Below are 17422 nucleotides of genomic sequence, written 5' to 3' on the forward strand. Positions count from 1 at the left end.
CGCGAAAAACTTATACCTGCCTTGAGACCTGGATATACGCCGCTGGACTTCTGCCCATGTATCTTTTAACCGCTGAACAGAGTCCTCAGCCCCCGGGCACCCCGAATCCAGATGAGAAAACTCACCAAAATGAGGACTGAACCCATAGTTAATCAAGAAAGGGGACCTACCAGTGGATTGACTCACCCGACTATTGAAGGCAAATTCAGCCAACGGCAGTGCATCGCACCAGTCACTCTGTCTAGCAGAGGTTAGACACCTGAGGATCTGTTCAAAGGACTGGTTAGTGCGCTCCGTCTGCCCATTGCTCTCAGGATGGTATGCAGACGAAAAGGACAGAGACATACCTAATTTTTTGCAGAAAGCACGCCAAAACTTAGCCACAAACTGCACACCACGATCAGACACCACATTCAGGGGTACCCCATGCAACCGGATCACATGCTGCACAAACAACCTGGACAATGTCTCAGCTGACGGTAGTGCGGACAGGGGTACGAAATGAGCCTGCTTAGAAAACCTGTCCACCACTACCCATACCACTGTATTACCCTTAGATGGAGGGAGATTGGTAACAAAATCCATGGATAAGTGAGTCCATGGCCTTTCGGGCACTGCCAAGGGTATCAGCTCCCCTGCCGGCCGGCTATGAGAGCTTTTAGAACGAGCGCAGACCCCACAACCAGCAATGAATTTTTTTATGTCCGAACCAAGGGTAGGCCACCAAAATATCCTAGCCACCGCCAGACGTGTGGCTGAAATACCAGGGTGAGCACTCAGCTTGGATTCATGGAACTCCTGCAAGAGTTTCAGGCGAAGTTGCTCTGGGACAAACAACTTCCCCTCCGGCTTGGCCGCCGAGGCCTGCGACTGGGCCCCCTGAATCTCCTGTTCCAATTCAGATGAGACCTCTGCTATCACAACCCCAGGGTGAAGAATGGAGGATGGTGGCTCAGGGGGCGACACCGGCTGAAAACTGCGTGATAAGGCGTCAGCCTTGACATTCTTAGACCCTGGACGAAATGTAATTGTAAACTGAAAACGGGAAAAAAAAAGTGACCAACGGGCTTGTCTGGGCGTTAGTCTTTTAGCAGACTCAATGTACGACAAATTTTTGTGATCCGTGATCACCGTAACCGGGTGACTGTCCCCCTCCAAAAAGTGCCTCCATTCTTCAAACGCCAATTTGACCGCAAGAAGCTCTCTATTGCCTACGTCGTAATTTCTTTCCGCAGCAGAGAACTTCTTGGAAAAGAAAGCACATGGCCTGAGGTTGGTTAGAGTGGCAGGCCCTTGGGACAACACCACCCCCACCCCCACCTCAGAGGCGTCCACTTCCACGACGAATGGTTTGGACGGATCTGGCTGCACTAACACAGGAGCAGACATAAAACATTTCTTCAGCGTCGCAAAGGCCTCTTTTGCGAGCGAGGACCAATTTCTCACATCCGCACCTTTGCATGTTAGATCCGTGTGAGGTTTGACCACTTGCGAAAACCCCCGGATAAATTTGCGGTAATAATTGGCGAACCCCAAGAAGCGCTGAAGACCCTTAAGATCTCGGGGTTGCACCCAATCCGCAATGGCCTGCACCTTCTTGGGGTCCATGCGAAAACCCTCACCGGATACAATTAACCCCAAAAAGGACAACTCTTGTAAACAGAATACACATTTTTCCAATTTAGCATACAAATGATTTTCTCTCAGCCTTTGGAGCACAGTTCGTACATGTTCCAAATGAGAATACTTGTCGGGGGAATATATCAAAATATCATCTAAGTAGATAACGACAAAACGACCAATGAGATCCGAGAATACCACGTTGATGAAATTCTGAAATATGGCAGGGGCGTTGGTAAGACCAAACGGCATGACTAAATTTTCAAATAGTCCCTCGGTCGTGAGGAACGCGGTTTTCCATTCATCCCCCTCTCGGACCCTTATCAAATTATATGCCCCCCGAAGGTCCAGTTTAGAAAACCACTTTGCCCCTGATAGTTGGTTACATAAATCGGGAATCAACGGAAGGGGGTACGTATTCCGTACAGTAATTTGATTAAGCTCCCGGAAGTCGAGACAGGGACGTAACCCGCCATCTTTTTTCTTTACAAAAAAGAAACCTGCCGCCACAGGTGAGACTGAAGGACGTATGTGTCCTTTGCGCAGACTTTCAGTAATGTACTCCTTCATAGCCAAGCGCTCAGGACCGGACAAATTAAACAGACGGGCTTTGGGTAATTTAGCCCCCGGGACCAGCTCAATAGCGCAGTCAAAGGGTCTATGTGGCGGTAACGTCTCGGCCTCGCTTTCGGAGAATACATCTTCGAAGTCCTTCAGGCATTCCGGAATACCTTCCAGCTCGACAGATGATACAGACACAGATTTAACAGGTTCAACCAGCAGTGCGGATTTATCATACAACTCAAAATCATTAAACCCCCATTGTACAATCTCCCCCGTTTTCCAGTTAATAACTGGGTTATGTTGTTGTAACCAGGGCATGCCCAACACCAACCCTGCAGGTAGATTGTCCAGCACAAAACAACTTATGTTTTCCACATGAGTAGCGCCCACTCTGAGCGAAAACACATCAGACATAAAGCGAATTCCCTCCTTAGTGAGGGGAGATGAGTCAATGGCCATCACCTTGATCGGAACCTTGAGCCTAACTGTCCCTATCTTGCAGTGTGTGACCAATTGGGAGTCAATAAGATTAATAGATGATCCGCAGTCCACGAAGGCTGTAGAGGAAAAAGAACTACCGTCCACAAACAGTTCCACAGGCAGTACTACTTTAGAAAACGAGGAAAATGGTACCTGAGGGTCTGAGCAGCCTCCCCATTGACTACCCAGACCTAGTCGTTTCCCGCCGACCGGGTTTGAAGACGGGCAATTCGGGCACTCCCTTTTCCAATGTCCCGTTTTACCGCAGTAAAAGCATAACTGCTTGTCCTTCCGGCGTATCCTCTCCGTATCCTTCAGGGAGAGGGCGCCTACATCCATGGGCTCAGGGGCAGTCTCTTTTCCACTGGGGAATAATGGAGTATCCACCTGCATCACCCCTCTGGCCCGCAGCCTGCGGTCCATCCGGACGGCCTGGGTCATGGCGTCCTCGAGAGAGTTAGGTGGGGGATGTAACGCCAAGGCATCCTGCAGCCGCTCGGACAAGCCTCTGTGAAAGAGTCCTCGGAGTGCAGCGTCGCTCCAAGAGACCTCTGCCGCCCAGCGGCGGAACTCAGAACAAAACCACTCAGCTGAGTGTTTCCCCTGACAGACACTCATCACCATGTCCTCTGCCAATCGCACTCGGTCAGGTTCATCATAAATGTGCCCGAGGGCCTCAAAGAATGCGTTCACTGACATACGTTCAGGAGCAGAGGAAGACAGTGAGAAAGCCCATGCTTGCGGAGCCCCCCGAAGTAGGGAAATAATGACCCCCACCCTCTGGAACTCATCCCCAGAGGAGCGGGGCCTTAGAGAAGAAAAAAGCTTGCATCCTTCTCTGAAAGACCTGAACTCCTTTTTATCCCCTGAGAAAAGGTTTGGTAATTTGACCGGAGATTCAGGGGACGCTAATGACACATCCCTACCCCCAGAACCAGAAGCCCCTGCATCGACAGCCCCCTGCACAGTAACCACCAACTGTTGCTGGGTCTGGGCCATCGTGCGTTGTTCCACATTGAGCTTATGGAACATTTGGGTCAGGTGCTTGACCTGATCAGCCAAGGCTTGTATGGGATCCATGAGGATAACACACACTTTTTTTTTTTTTTCTTCAGAAAAAAAAAAAAAAAAAAACTGAATTGGTCAGTTATAATGTCAGAGACACCGCACTACACTTGCTCATAGAGCCAGTGCACGTGTCCTGACTACAGAAGCAGTGCTAAGAGTTACCTGGGGAGCAGGGCAGCAGAGGTGACAAAGCGTGCTTCAACTAATAGTGTCAGAGAAGCCAGAGAACTCAGATTATGGCAAAGCAGAAGTCATGCACGGTACAGACCAGCGAGGTACAGGAGGGATAAACAGATGGGAGGTCAGACAAAGCAAAAGGTCATACACAAGATATCAGTACAGTACCAGGGAGGAGACAGAGCGGATAATCAGGAACAAGCAGAGATCAAAACCAAACAGACATAGGAGGTACCAGGCAGAATCCAAAGCGATATCCAGGGAACAGACCGAGTCATACACAGAGAATCAAGCAACCAGAACACAGCACTAACACACTCAGGGGTCACCACACAATGCCAAGGGCAAGAGTATAACTGACAGGGATGGGAGCGTCCTGAGGCTATAAGAAGCCTCCCCCAGAACCAGGGAGAGGCCACAATCATAGCCCCAGGTGTGCAGGTAAGCCTGCATCGGGATCACAACCTTTAACCCAAGAAATGCCAGTCATCAGCACTGGTTCCAAACATTAACCCCACGTGTGCGAGTCAAACCCGCACTGAGATCATGACACATAATGGGGAAAAAGTGTGCGTGTATCAAGCCCCGCCCCTCATTATGATGTCATAATGGTTGCCATGGCGACGCTGATGTCATCATAGGTTGCAAGCCCCGCCGCTCATTATGATGTCATAATGGTTGGCTATGGGATGGAGGATGTGTGATGGATATATGGGCACTGGACTATGGGATGGAGGATGTGTGATGGGTATATGGGCCCTGGACTATGGGATGGAGGATATGTATGATGGGTATATGGGCACGGGACTATGGGATGGAGGATAATTATAATTTGCTATAACTAACCACAGTTAGTTACTATGCCCGGGCAGCGCCGGGCTCTTCAGCTTGTTTACAATAAATAAATAGGAAAATGGATATAGATAAATCAATGTATCATTACTGAGTAATAATTTAGCATTTCCTAGTGACTAACAGTGTGCTATTGTTGAGCTTGTCATTGTACTAGAATCCGACAAAGCAACATTGCCTAAGTCATCAGTACTAAGATGGTGGTAAAGTACTGGTGTTCTTTGCCTGTGATTTGCTGTGTGATCATGCATGTGTTTGGTGTGTCACTAAGACTGTAGTGGAAACATAACGTGTGCAGATGAAAAATCTGGTGAATTACAGTATTTATACATAGAAATTTTTAACTTATTTTCAGAAACTCTCCCCTAGTATTGTACATACACAATGCAGATATATCAGGGTGAATATACAACTCAATTTCCTGTCAACAAGTTCCAATGGGTTGTAATTGTTCTCTCACTTTACAATTTTGTAATGCCAGTATGATGCTAAAACTATAAGTTTCTAATGAAATTTTTACCCTTTTGCTGTGAAAAATAAATTTGCAATTCGTATGTCACCATAAGCAAAGAGGTTTTAAATTAAATAATAAGCAATTGCTTGATTATAAATTAATATTTCTAAAAATGAAAGTACGGTAATTCTGGAAAATACTGAAATGTGGATGAGGCTATTTTGCTATACAGTTTTACATAAAAAGTCTGTGCTTTCACAGTGTGCTTTGGCACCCACTCATTGGTCCTGTCTGGGCTTATGCAAAGAGTATGAGCTGACGGGGCCTTAGGCTATAATGGTGCCAACAGAGTGAACATCATTTTTGGGTATGTACACCTACTGGAGATGAACACCCATTCATAGTAGACTGGGTGTGTATGCGCACACACCCGAAAGTGATGCATGACAGAGCACACGTTCACTCTGTCAGCATCATTATGGTACGGCCCTGTTTGCGCATTTGCCCAAATCCCGTTTTGAGAGGACCTTGGATGTAATCCCCGGCAGAACCAACTAATGGGTGCCAAATCGCATTGTGAAAGCATCCTCACCTTATTCCGTTACATTTCCGTTAGTGTGTCCAATCCCCTTAATGTTTTCTATCCCAACTCTTAAAACCATGTCCTTCAGGTAAATTGCTGTTGCTGTAAGCAGGTATTAACGGAGTTGTCCGGCCTCAGGTTTGAAGCCTATAGTCATTATGTATGAGTGCAGACTTTTCAATCCTCACATCGAGCACACAGAACACTGTCAGGATTCTCTGATGCCAGAGCCAGGAGAGGGCAGTCATGTGACAGCAAGTATGCGATTTGCATATTTGTGGACGCATTCCGATTAGACATGTCCAGCCTCGCTCAATACACTTGTACTGACCAAGGTCATGCACACCTAGCTGGCAGATGGCTGCATATATGCAAATCACATACTTGCAGTCATGTGATCACCTGTTCTTGGTATCCGAGAACCCTCACAGCATGTAGTATGTGGTGTGACATGAGGATTCACAAGCCTACAGTCACATAGAGTGACTGAAGACTTTTAGCTTAAAGGGGTATTCCCATCTCCAAGATCCTATCTCAATATGTAGTAGTTGTAATAATAATAATAATCTTTATTTTTATATAGCACTAACATATTCCACAGCGACTTACAGACATTATCATCGCTGTCCCCGATGGGGCTCACAATCTAAATTCCCTATCAGTATATCTTTGGAATGTGGGAGGAAACCAGAATACCCAGAGGAAACCCACGCAAACACGGGGAGAACATACAAACTCCTTGCAGATGTTGTCCTTGGTGGGGTTCGAAACCAGGACTCCAGCGCTGCAAGGCTGCAGTGCTATCCACTGATTCACTAATTGGATGTTAGCAAATGCAGGACCTTAGGTTTCCATGGTTACAACCACTAGCAACTAGCTAGCTAATTGTCACTATATCAGTGGTTGTTAGCATGGATACTTAGGCTATGTGCACACGTTGCAGATTTCCCTGCAGAATTTTCTGCACGGAATCTGCATCTCTTGGCAGAATCCGCAGGTCAAAATCTGCGCTTTTTTTTGCGGATTTTGTGCGTTTTTTGTGCAGATTTACCATGGATTCTTTATGGATTGGCATGCGTTTTTACCCTGCGGATTTCTATAATGGAATGGGTGTAATAATGCATGCGGATCCGCAAAAAGAATTGACATGTTCCTTAAAATAAACCAGATTCCGTGTGGAATTTTTCCCCACAACATGTGCACAGCAATTTCATTTCTCAATTGGTTTACATTGTACTGTAAATCACTTGCGGATCTGCAGCGATCCCGCGCGGAAAATCCGCTGCAGATCTGCAGCAAATCAGCAACTTGTGCACATACACTTAAGGTCCCTCAATGCCTGCAAATGAGGAAAGAGACATAGCGAATCAGAAAAACTATACTACATTTCTAATTAATAATAATAATAATAATAATAATAAATTTTATTTTTATAGCGCCGACATATTCCGCAGCACTTTACATTTCAGAGGGGATTTGTACAGACAATAGACATTACAGCATAACAATAATCACATACAGTAGATTATAACAAATACCAAGAGGAGTGAGGGCCCTGCTCGCAAGCTTACAGTCTATGAGGAAAGAGGTAGACACGAAAGGTGGGTGGTAACAGTTGCCTTGATTGTATGGACCAGCCATAATGTTAAGTGTGTAACAGTACAGACACAGAGGGCTAATGGATGCATAAAGCATGTGGGAACATGATGCTGGGAACCTGGTTATGGTAAAACTTTTGGCTCTGCCACACAGGGATAGGTTAGGTTAATGTGTTGAGGCGATAGGCCAGTCTGAATAAATGCGTTTTCAGGACACGCTTAAAATTGTGGGGATTGGGGACTAATCGTATTGACCTGGGAAGTGCATTCCAAAGAATTGGCGCGGCACGTGTAAAGTCTTGGAGACGGGAGTGGGAGGTTCTGACTATTGAGGATACTAACCTCAGGTCATCAGCAGAACGGAGGGCGTGGGTAGGGTGGTATACTGAAACAAGGGAGGAGATGTAGGGTGGTGCTGAGCCATTGAGGGCTTTGTGGGTGAGGGTAATAAGTTTATACTGAATTCTGGAGTGGATGGGTAGCCAGTGTAATGACTGGCACAAGGTAGAGGCATCGGTGTAACGATTGGTGAGGAATATGATCCTGGCTGCAGCATTCAAGACAGATTGGAGAGGGGAGAGTTTGGTAAGAGGGAGACCGATTAGAAGAGAGTTACAATAGTCGAGACGAGAATGAATAAGAGAAACAGTAAGAGTTTTTGCAGAGTCAAAAGTAAGAAAAGAAGAAGGTATTCTAATTGAAGGTATTTGCTAATATTATTATTACACCTACTATATATTGTGAAAGGATCTTGGAGATGGGAATACCCCTTTAAATCTGGACAATCCCTTTAAGTGCAAATTGTAGAATACAATTCTACAATGATCCCCACAGTCCCCACCCAATATCTCCACAGTCCCAACTAACTATTCCCTACTGTACACATGCTTTGGCAAAACTAAGGTTTATTTGGTCCTGCCAATAACGCTTCTTTGAATTTGATTTTGAATTTGAATACTCACTTTGATACTTATCCCTACAGCTTGATTCCCTTGTACTTTAATTTAGTAATGCTGCAGAAACAATTCCACTTACAGAACATGTACTACAACAAAGAAGCCATTATAAATAATTTCTAGATATGAAGATTCTGCAGTCTAGAGTCAAATGAATCATTAATAGACTTCTAAGTATTGAAAATCCCAGGCATTTATATGTTCAAATCAAAGTAGTGGATTTTTTTTCACCAAGCCTCCTTGTAGCTAGTCGAATATTTTGACAAATAGCGGTCGTTGCTTTAGGCACAGCATTTATACAGATTTGCATGAGCTCAATTTATCATTTATGTAAATACAAGAGTGATGTGTTAAATTAGAATATTTATTGGTCCTTTTCCAGGTAAAACCTTTCCTTGTGGGTGTACGTTAAATGCTTTCAAATTTTAATAATGAAAGGTAAAAAAAAATGACGTTTTCATCCCTGCTTCTCCATCCCCAAGCAAAGGGGCTAATTATGGAATTAGCATCATAAACATTCTCAGCCTGTTTTTTTGGACTTCTGAGTACCTTATTACAGAAAGCTGAACATCTGCCTTGGGTGTTTATTAGGGATAAATATTCTTTGCTGCCCTCTTCACAGTTTGCGATGATGAATGTACAGGCCTGCTTCTCGATGACTTGGATCAGCTAAACCAGATGGTCATGAGCGTCAATCTTTCTGGCCCACTGCCTCTGCCATACAGAATGTTGTTTAGCATCGAAAATGAGACTCAGGAATTAAAGGTAAATGTGCTAGTCTCTTGCTCAAACATGCAAATCAACGAGGCTGATTAAAAGCTATTGTACTTTTTGTCATTGTTTTGGCTGCTGTATGTAATCAGAATATAGTATGGTGCCAAGATAAACAAAAAGAAGCTTATTTCCTTTTTATTTTTCATTCATCTCCCCATTCTGAATTATGAATGTACTGCTGTGGATTTTTCAATTACCTTATGTTTGAAAATAGCCGGCAAATTTGTCATCTTTTTTCAGCGCCCGAGATTAGTTGGTTGATCCCCATGGTGAACGAGAAGAGCGCTAACGGCGCAGTGGAGGAGGCAAATTTAACTTTGTTCATTTTGAAGACATTTGGATGTGTTTAAAGCAGCATAAATTATCAATTTGACCCAGTAGGAAAGCTATCACAAAGGCAATGTGAATTATGTTATTCGCAATTGCTTAAAATTATTTATTTTTGCTTGTAAATAATTAATCAATATTCATGCTATTTTGATGAATAAATATTATTTCATATACCAAAGATTGATGGTGTAAAGGGAATGCGAAACTGACAAATAATCTCAAACTCTTTAGCAGAAAAAAATTGTAAAAGATTACTTATAAAAACTGTCCTCAAAAGTAGAGACTTAAAGATTCTGTGTTCATTTGTCAGAAAAACGCTGTGGCATGTTCCTTGTATTTCATTTATGGAGCCATGTCAAATAGCGATAATACCGTGTACACATACCTGTATCGTGGATGTCAACAGTACAAGTTGGTGGGCACTCTGCTTGCCACCATGCGGTTTCTCCATGAAGACTTGCATGCCTTCTTCCTTATGACATTAGAGTTGTACACGTGTATGCAACTTTCTAAGGGCGCCAAGATGGTATCTTCAAATACAGATCATGGTGACTCATGTGACAATGAAGAACGTATCAACCTGACCAGTTTATCCTTCAAGAGGACCTTTCACCAAATTTTTCATGTTGAGCTGAACACTTGATGTAATAGTGGCTGCATTTTATTTTGTACATATTTTGCCTCAATGTGGATCTATTAGAAATCTAGGTATTGGCATTTAATGAGTTAACTTTTTGGTAAGTTCAGGGGGGTGTTATCAGATATCAACTCATACGGGGGAAGAAGTACAGCACCCTGTGAAAGTATCTAATAGCACTTAAAGGGAATCTGTCACCCCTTTTTTTTGAATATGAGCTGCCGTCACCGACATCAGGGGCTTATCAACAGCATTGTGTAATGCTGTAGATAAGTCCCCGATGTAAACTGAAAGAGAAGAAAAAAGAGTTAGATTATACTCACTGGGGGGACGGTCTGGTCCAATGGGTGTCGCGGTCCGGTCCGGCGCCTCCCATCTTCATACGATGCCGTCCTCTTCTTTCCTTCCTGTCGTGGCTCCTGTGCAGGTGCACTGCTCTGCCCTGTTGAGGGCAGAGCAGAGTCCTGCAGTGTACAGGCCCCGGGAGAGGTCCGGCGCCTGTGCACTGCAGTATTCTGCTCTGCCCTCAACATGGCAGAGCAGTGCGCCTGCACAGGAGCCACGACAGGAAGGAAAGAAGAGGACGGCATCGTATAAAGATGGGAGGCGTCGGACCAGACTGCGACACCCATCGGACCGGACCGACCCCCGGTGAGTATAATCTAACTCTTTTTTCTTCTCTTTCAGGTTACATCGGGGGCTTATCTACAGCATTACAGAATGCTGTAGATAAGCCCGTGATGTCGGTGCCGGCAGTTCATATTCGAAAAAAGGGGTGACAGATTCCCTTTAACTAAAATTAACTCATTAGATGCCAAATGCTTTGATTATTAATATCTCTACAACTGAGAGGCAAAATAAAAAAATTGTTTTATTCCGCTCTGCAGCCACTATTACATTGCATATCCAAATCAACGTGAACAATTTGGTAAAAGGGTCCTTTTTAATTAAGACAGCAAATGTTAACAAACATTTACACGGATGAGCAAAGGTTAACAATGTTTTGAACTTTTGGCTTTCAGGCTCCATATCTCACCATCCACTACTGCTTCGAAAGTGAGACTACCATCATTTTATAGACAATCACCTTTGCCATCTCATACATAAATTTGACTTTCAACGATTTAGTATATGATTAGTTATGCAGATTCTTGTCAAGTCAATGTCCAAAAAAGTTTTTCTAATGGATCCATTGCACAGATGATAAAGGAAATTGTATTAGAGATAAGCAGATCAATTCCTGGAAGTTCAAGCTTGAGTCAAATTTCCTGAAATTTACAGTTTAATGCAAATTCAATCATTTTAAAATGCACTTAGCAAAAATAAGCCCTTGCCCTGCTCCATTTTCCACTCTGCATCAGATAACGAGCTAATGTAATTTTCTTCTATTTTGCGGACCTCCCCATAATGACCTGCAGCTGTGACATCTTACAGATTATCATACCTTGAAGAGTGGTGGTCAGAACCTGGGCCATCACAGAGCAGCGGTTCCCACTCTAGCACAGTTTGTACAGTAGAGTCCCTTTTTCCATCTCCAGGGTCACTAGGTAAAGGCTCCTATAGAGTGTAAGCCTTATAATCAGCGGGGTCCTTTCTGTCTCTCGCATGTAATGTGTAAGGACTTAAGGTCAGCTCATTTCTCTTTTTCCTCTCTCCAAGTGTAATTTCTGAGAAATTCTGAGAAAGCTTTCCAGTATTGAAATTCGCCTTTAGCTCAGCTACAGCAGACACAGCATACATTTAGATTATCTACAATAGTCACAATGAGCACTTAGCTCAGCGACAACAGACACAATACAATCTCAGCTCTGCTACAACAGACAAGACACACTAGGCTTAGCTACAACAGAAACAACACAGTCAGCTATGCTACAACAGACACAGCATACATTTAGATTAGCTACAATAGTCACAACACCCACTTACACACGTGTGGTCAAAATTGTTAGTACCCCTCGTTTAGTGACAGAAAAACCCACATTGGTCACAGAAATAACTTGAATCTGACAAAAGTAGTAATATTTCAAAAAATCTAAGATGATGAACAAATGAAAGTTAGACATTGCTTTTCAACCATGCTTCGATAGAATTTTTTTAAAAATAAAACTCATGAAATAGACCTGGACAGAATTGATGGTACCCTTAGCGTAATATTTTGTTGCATAACCTTTTGAGGCAATCACTGCAATCAAACGATTCCTGCAACTGTCAATGAGACTTCTGCACCTCTCTACAGGTATTTTGGCCAACTCCTCAAGAGCAAACTGCTCCAGTTGTCTCATGTTTGAAGATTGCCTTTTCCAGATGGCATGTTTAACCTCTTTCCAAAGATGCTCAATAGGATTTAGGTAAGGGCTCATAGAAGGCCACTTCAGAATAATCCAATGTTTTCCTCTTAGCCATTCTTGGTTGTTTTTAGCTGTGTGTTTTGGGTCATTATCCTGTTGCAAGACCCTTGACTTGTGACTGAGACCAAGCTTTATGACACTGGGCAGCACATTTCTCTCTAGAATCCCTTGATAGTCTTGAGATTTCATTGTACGCTGCACAGATTCTAGACACTCTGTGCCAGATGCAGCAAAGCAGCCCCAGAACATAACAGAGCCTCCTACATGTTTCACAGTAGGGACAGTGTTCTTTTCATGGTTCATTTTTTCATCTGTGAAAATAGAGGTGATGTGCCTTGCCAAAAAGTTCAATTTTTGTTTCATCTGTCCATAGGACATTCTCCCAGAAGCTTTGTGGCTTGTCATCATGTAGTTTGGAAAATTCCAGCCTGGATTTTTTATGATTTTTTTTCAACAATGGTGTCCTCCTTGGTCGTCTCCAATGAAGTCCACTTTGGCTCATACAACGACATATGGTGCGATCTGATTCTGATGTTCCTTGAGCTTGAAGTTCCCCTTTAGTCGGTTTAGAAGTTTTTCTGGGCTCTTTTTGTTACCATTCGCATTATCCGTATCTTTGATTTGTCATCAATTTGCTCCTGTGGCTACATCCTGGGAGGTTGGCTATAGTCCCATGGATCATAAATTTCTGAATAATATGTGCAACTGTAGTCACAGGAATATCAAGCTGCTTGGAGATGGTCTTATAACTTTTACCTTTAACATGTTTGTCTATAATTTTCTTTCTAATCTCCTGAGACAACTCTTTCCTTCACGTCCTCTTGTCCATGTTGAGTGTGATACACACCATATCAGCAAACAGCACAGTGTGTATCTGTAGCCCTCTATACAAGCCCATTCACTGATTCCAAGATTGTAGACACTTGTGATGCTAATTAGTAGACACACCATGATTTAACATGTCCCTTTTGTCACATTATTTTCAGTGGTACCATCATTTCTGTCCAGGCCTATTTCATGAGTTTTATTTTTTAAAAATTCTGTGGAAGCATGGTTGAAGAACAATGTCTGACTTTCACTTGTTGTTATGAGTTTATCTAAAGTTCTATGAAGCCCGATGATGTGGGTCAGAAATGAAGACAATTACGGTATATCACAGTTCAAGATGTAAATATATATTGTAGAGATATGCACTTCAGATGAGAGATGCAAACTGTGACTCTACAGATAAGCGAATAAGACAGTCTCAACATGTGTGCAGATGTAATAGTACAGACCGAGGGAGTGAGTACCAACAATGCAGGATCCAGGGCCCAGAGCTCGGGCCGGCTCCTAATGGAGGGCAGACCGTAGCGGAGGTGGGTGCAGAGACACTGTAAGCAGCAGAGTCCTTCCATGGTACGTAGATCCAGAAACAAGCGGGGTATCCCGAGGAGTAGAAGAGGCAAGCAGATAGCAAGTCCTTCCAGCTTGGCAGCAAGTAGAGAGCAAGATACACAAGCAAGGCATAGTGTGCAGAGTTCCTTTATATATTCAGCAGACAGGAAACAAGGAGTATCAGACAGGAAATAAGATGGCCCCCGTGAAGCCAGCAGCTCCATTTTGGGTAAGAGCAGAATCCAACTGAACTAAGGGCAAGAGCAGACAAAGCAGGTACACAGTCCTTACACTTGTTCATTTTCATAGATTTTTTATTTATTATTACTTTTGTCAGATTAAAGTTATTTCTGTGATCATTGTGGGTTTTTCTGTCATTAAACAAGGGGTACTAACAATTTTGACCACATGTGTAGCTCAGCGACAGACAGGACACAACATGCACTTAGCCCAGCTACAACAGGCACAGCACGCACTTAGCCCAGCTACAACAGACAGACAACTGTGTGAATAACTTCTACTGCTCAAAAACTATTTTAGAAGTATACATTATAACATACAGAGAAAATAACTAAATTAAGTGTATTTTCCCTGCATTTATGTTTACTATAATATATGCACTTTTTACAAAGCTTTCTACAAGTTTTAATGAACAGTAAATGAACTTCTTACACATTTGTACAGTTTGCTAATTGCCGCTATATCTTTGAGCTGATAACAGCCCATTGATTCAGCAGAGTCTGACTGATCCCTGGTACCAATGATTGTGACTACTTCTCCTTGGCATAACATCTTGCTGACAGCAGTAACTTGTGCTGAGCCGAACCACAACAAATATCTGCTCGGCTACTGAGCCAAGTATGAGTATTAATGACATGAAGCTGTGTGCGCAATCAAGATTACAATCTGGCATTAAGGCACTTGTCCCCTGGGTGAAGCAATTCATCACACTAGGTCAGTTTCCTTCCTATATAAATGGATTTTAAAAGCATAGATGACACCAGGAGGATAAATGATTGTCAAAAGCTATTTATCATAGAAGAGTTAATGAAATGTGCAAATCTCGCTTCAAAAAAGTTTTGATATATTAAAAATGTATCTACACTTGACAAAAATGATTAAAGAATCATCACCAGGAAGCCAATGTCTCATGGAATGCACTCCATGACCACAGCAAAATAATATGCAAAGAGGAGATTTTTTAGGAATTTGCTTAGTGACAGCTTCAATTTAATCAGCTACCCATACTGGCAAACATTTACCTTTGTAATTTTTCTATATATGCAAAAATATTTTTAGTACCTATGGTAAAATACTATTTTGCTGTTGTTTTTTTAAAGGGTTTATCCTGGATATAGATATTTATGACCTTTCTTCGCAATGGGTCATACGGTATATATGAGATTCCTTTGGGGTCCCACACTGCTGTCATCTGCTCCTGCAGTGGCTGGATATAAGTATTATGTATGTAGCAGAACATCGCAGCTTTGTGTATTATTTAGTGACCATTACCAAATACTGCATTTTGTGCCCCATTTATTTCCTTCTGTTCCCTCATTTTTTATTACTGATATTGCTATAAAAGTGCTATAAAATTGCTATATTTTTATGATGGTGGAAGAATGGGTTTAAAGTCTGTTGATCTAAAGGTAACAGACTGCTAGTAATTAGTGTGCTTGGATAACGTGTAATTAGAGCATGCTCATGTGCTAACTGAGTGTCTTCGGCGTGCTTGAAAAATGTCTTCCAGTCCCCACACCTCCATGACTCGCGGGTGTTTGACAGCCGCAGCACATGCAGGGATTGCCTAACAAATAGGCAATCCATGCATGTGTTGCAGATGTAGAACAGCTCAGCAGGAACTCGGACATATTTTTCGGCACGCCCAAGACACTCGGTTAGCACCCACGCATGCTCGGATAACACCTTATCCCATTCACTCATCATTACTAGTAAGTCTTCTTGTTTGATAAACAGCAGCTCATTTTGAATAAGCCAACCAAGAAGCCCGTGTGTTTGAGCTGCTGTGATATACATGACTAATGATAATTGCAAGATGTCTAAATGTATGTTGAAACCACTCTATGCATTTCCTTGCAAGTGAATAAACATTTATTACGAACATATAACAGGGCTGTCATAACATTGCGGAATTGATGAATTGCGCTGCAATAAAGATGCTCTGTGTGCACACAGTTATAAGTGCCTCCAGTACTGAAATGTGTCTTAATAACTTTTCAGCATTTACTGTCACCTCAACGAGCGCCTGAAAGACTGCTCCAGCTGGCACAAAACAACCACGATACTCTTGTCATTGAGATAGATGAGCTACTGAACAGGGTAAGAATTCAGAAAATACCACTAAGCAATTGAGAGTTCATGCTACATGCAGTGACAGCATACATTCTGTGATTTACTTATGTATAGCCTTGAAAACAATCTGATATCTGGCAACATTTTCACATATTCTGCAAGCAGTGCTTGTTTTTATGATTCTACTTGCTTTGCATTATGACCATATTATACCTGTTGGAAATGCGTGCACATGTATTCATCTGTCATCCGTTTACAGATCTGTCACACTCTTTACAACTTCTTTTATCCATCTTACACTTATAGAATAACATTATTTTATTCCATCACTTATCATTCCTGCTTTCTAATATGTAACAACCTGTTAATCAAAATCTTGCTGAAAAAAGCTACGCAGAAAATAGAAGTAACGATAAAAGTATTCTTAAGTATATTAAACATATAGGTTTAAAAGTTATGCACCTTTATAGTTTAAATGAATGTAACAATAACTTTTAATGTCATCGAGACATGTCTGAAATCTTTACTTTCCAGAGATACATTGAATGCAAACAGTCTACACATTATTGTAAAATACTAGGGTATTGTCATGTAAAAAAAACATACCAAGAAGAATCATTTCAGAACTTTTTCCACCTTTAATATCACCCATGATCTGTAATAATCCATTGAGAAACAAACTTAAATAAATATGTGGGAGAAATAAAAGTAATAAAACTGAAATAATGTGGTTGCATAAGAATGAACTGCCTCTTATAATTGGGGATTTGGTTGTGTTCAGAGTTAGCCAATCACATTTAAACTCGTGTTAAAGAGAACCTGTCACCATAAAAAATGCTACTATGGGGTTAATCTGCAGGTTAATAGCATTATTAACCTTGCCGGCTTCTGCACTTCGCAGGGGGAATAAAGTTAATTTTCTCGCCACAGTGTTTGGTTGTTTCAGTTACGGGGGCAGTGCCGGTTCAGTCACTGCTCTGAGTATACAGAGCAGCAGCGTAAAATGGGTCCTCGGTTCAGACTGACAGCCACCTTAATGCAGAGCCAGTATCAGCCAGGACCAGAGGTGCAGTTACAGCCAACACATGCATAGAGAGCCTGTATGTTGTGACACATGCAGATGCGGAGCCAAATAGCTGATAAGCCGGAGCGATCCAGGAAGCCGGGTTCCCTCTGCAGCTGTTTTTGTAAGAGCTATAGCTCGCCGTATAAGCCCTGACCCGATCAAATTCGTTCATCTCTAGTAACCAGTAGAGGTGAGCGAATATGTTTGGAAAATGATCGCCAAACA

General features: G+C 42.6%; 1 protein-coding gene across 2 annotated transcripts in view; it reads left to right on the top strand.

Annotated features, from left to right (window-relative positions):
* The window catches only part of LAMA2 (laminin subunit alpha 2), a 1313887-nt gene that overhangs the window by 1022500 nt on the left and 273965 nt on the right, over positions 1 to 17422 (top strand). For both annotated transcript variants that reach the window (XM_073575794.1, XM_073575795.1), the window contains exons 33-34: positions 8975 to 9117; positions 16060 to 16158. In XM_073575794.1, the coding sequence (XP_073431895.1) occupies positions 8975 to 9117; positions 16060 to 16158 (242 nt within the window). The remainder of the gene's footprint in view (positions 1 to 8974; positions 9118 to 16059; positions 16159 to 17422) is intronic.

The sequence above is a fragment of the Dendrobates tinctorius genome, unplaced genomic scaffold (assembly GCF_039654945.1).
Source record: "Dendrobates tinctorius isolate UK_male_01 unplaced genomic scaffold, ASM3965494v1 ptg000046l, whole genome shotgun sequence".
NCBI lineage: Eukaryota > Metazoa > Chordata > Amphibia > Anura > Dendrobatidae > Dendrobates > Dendrobates tinctorius.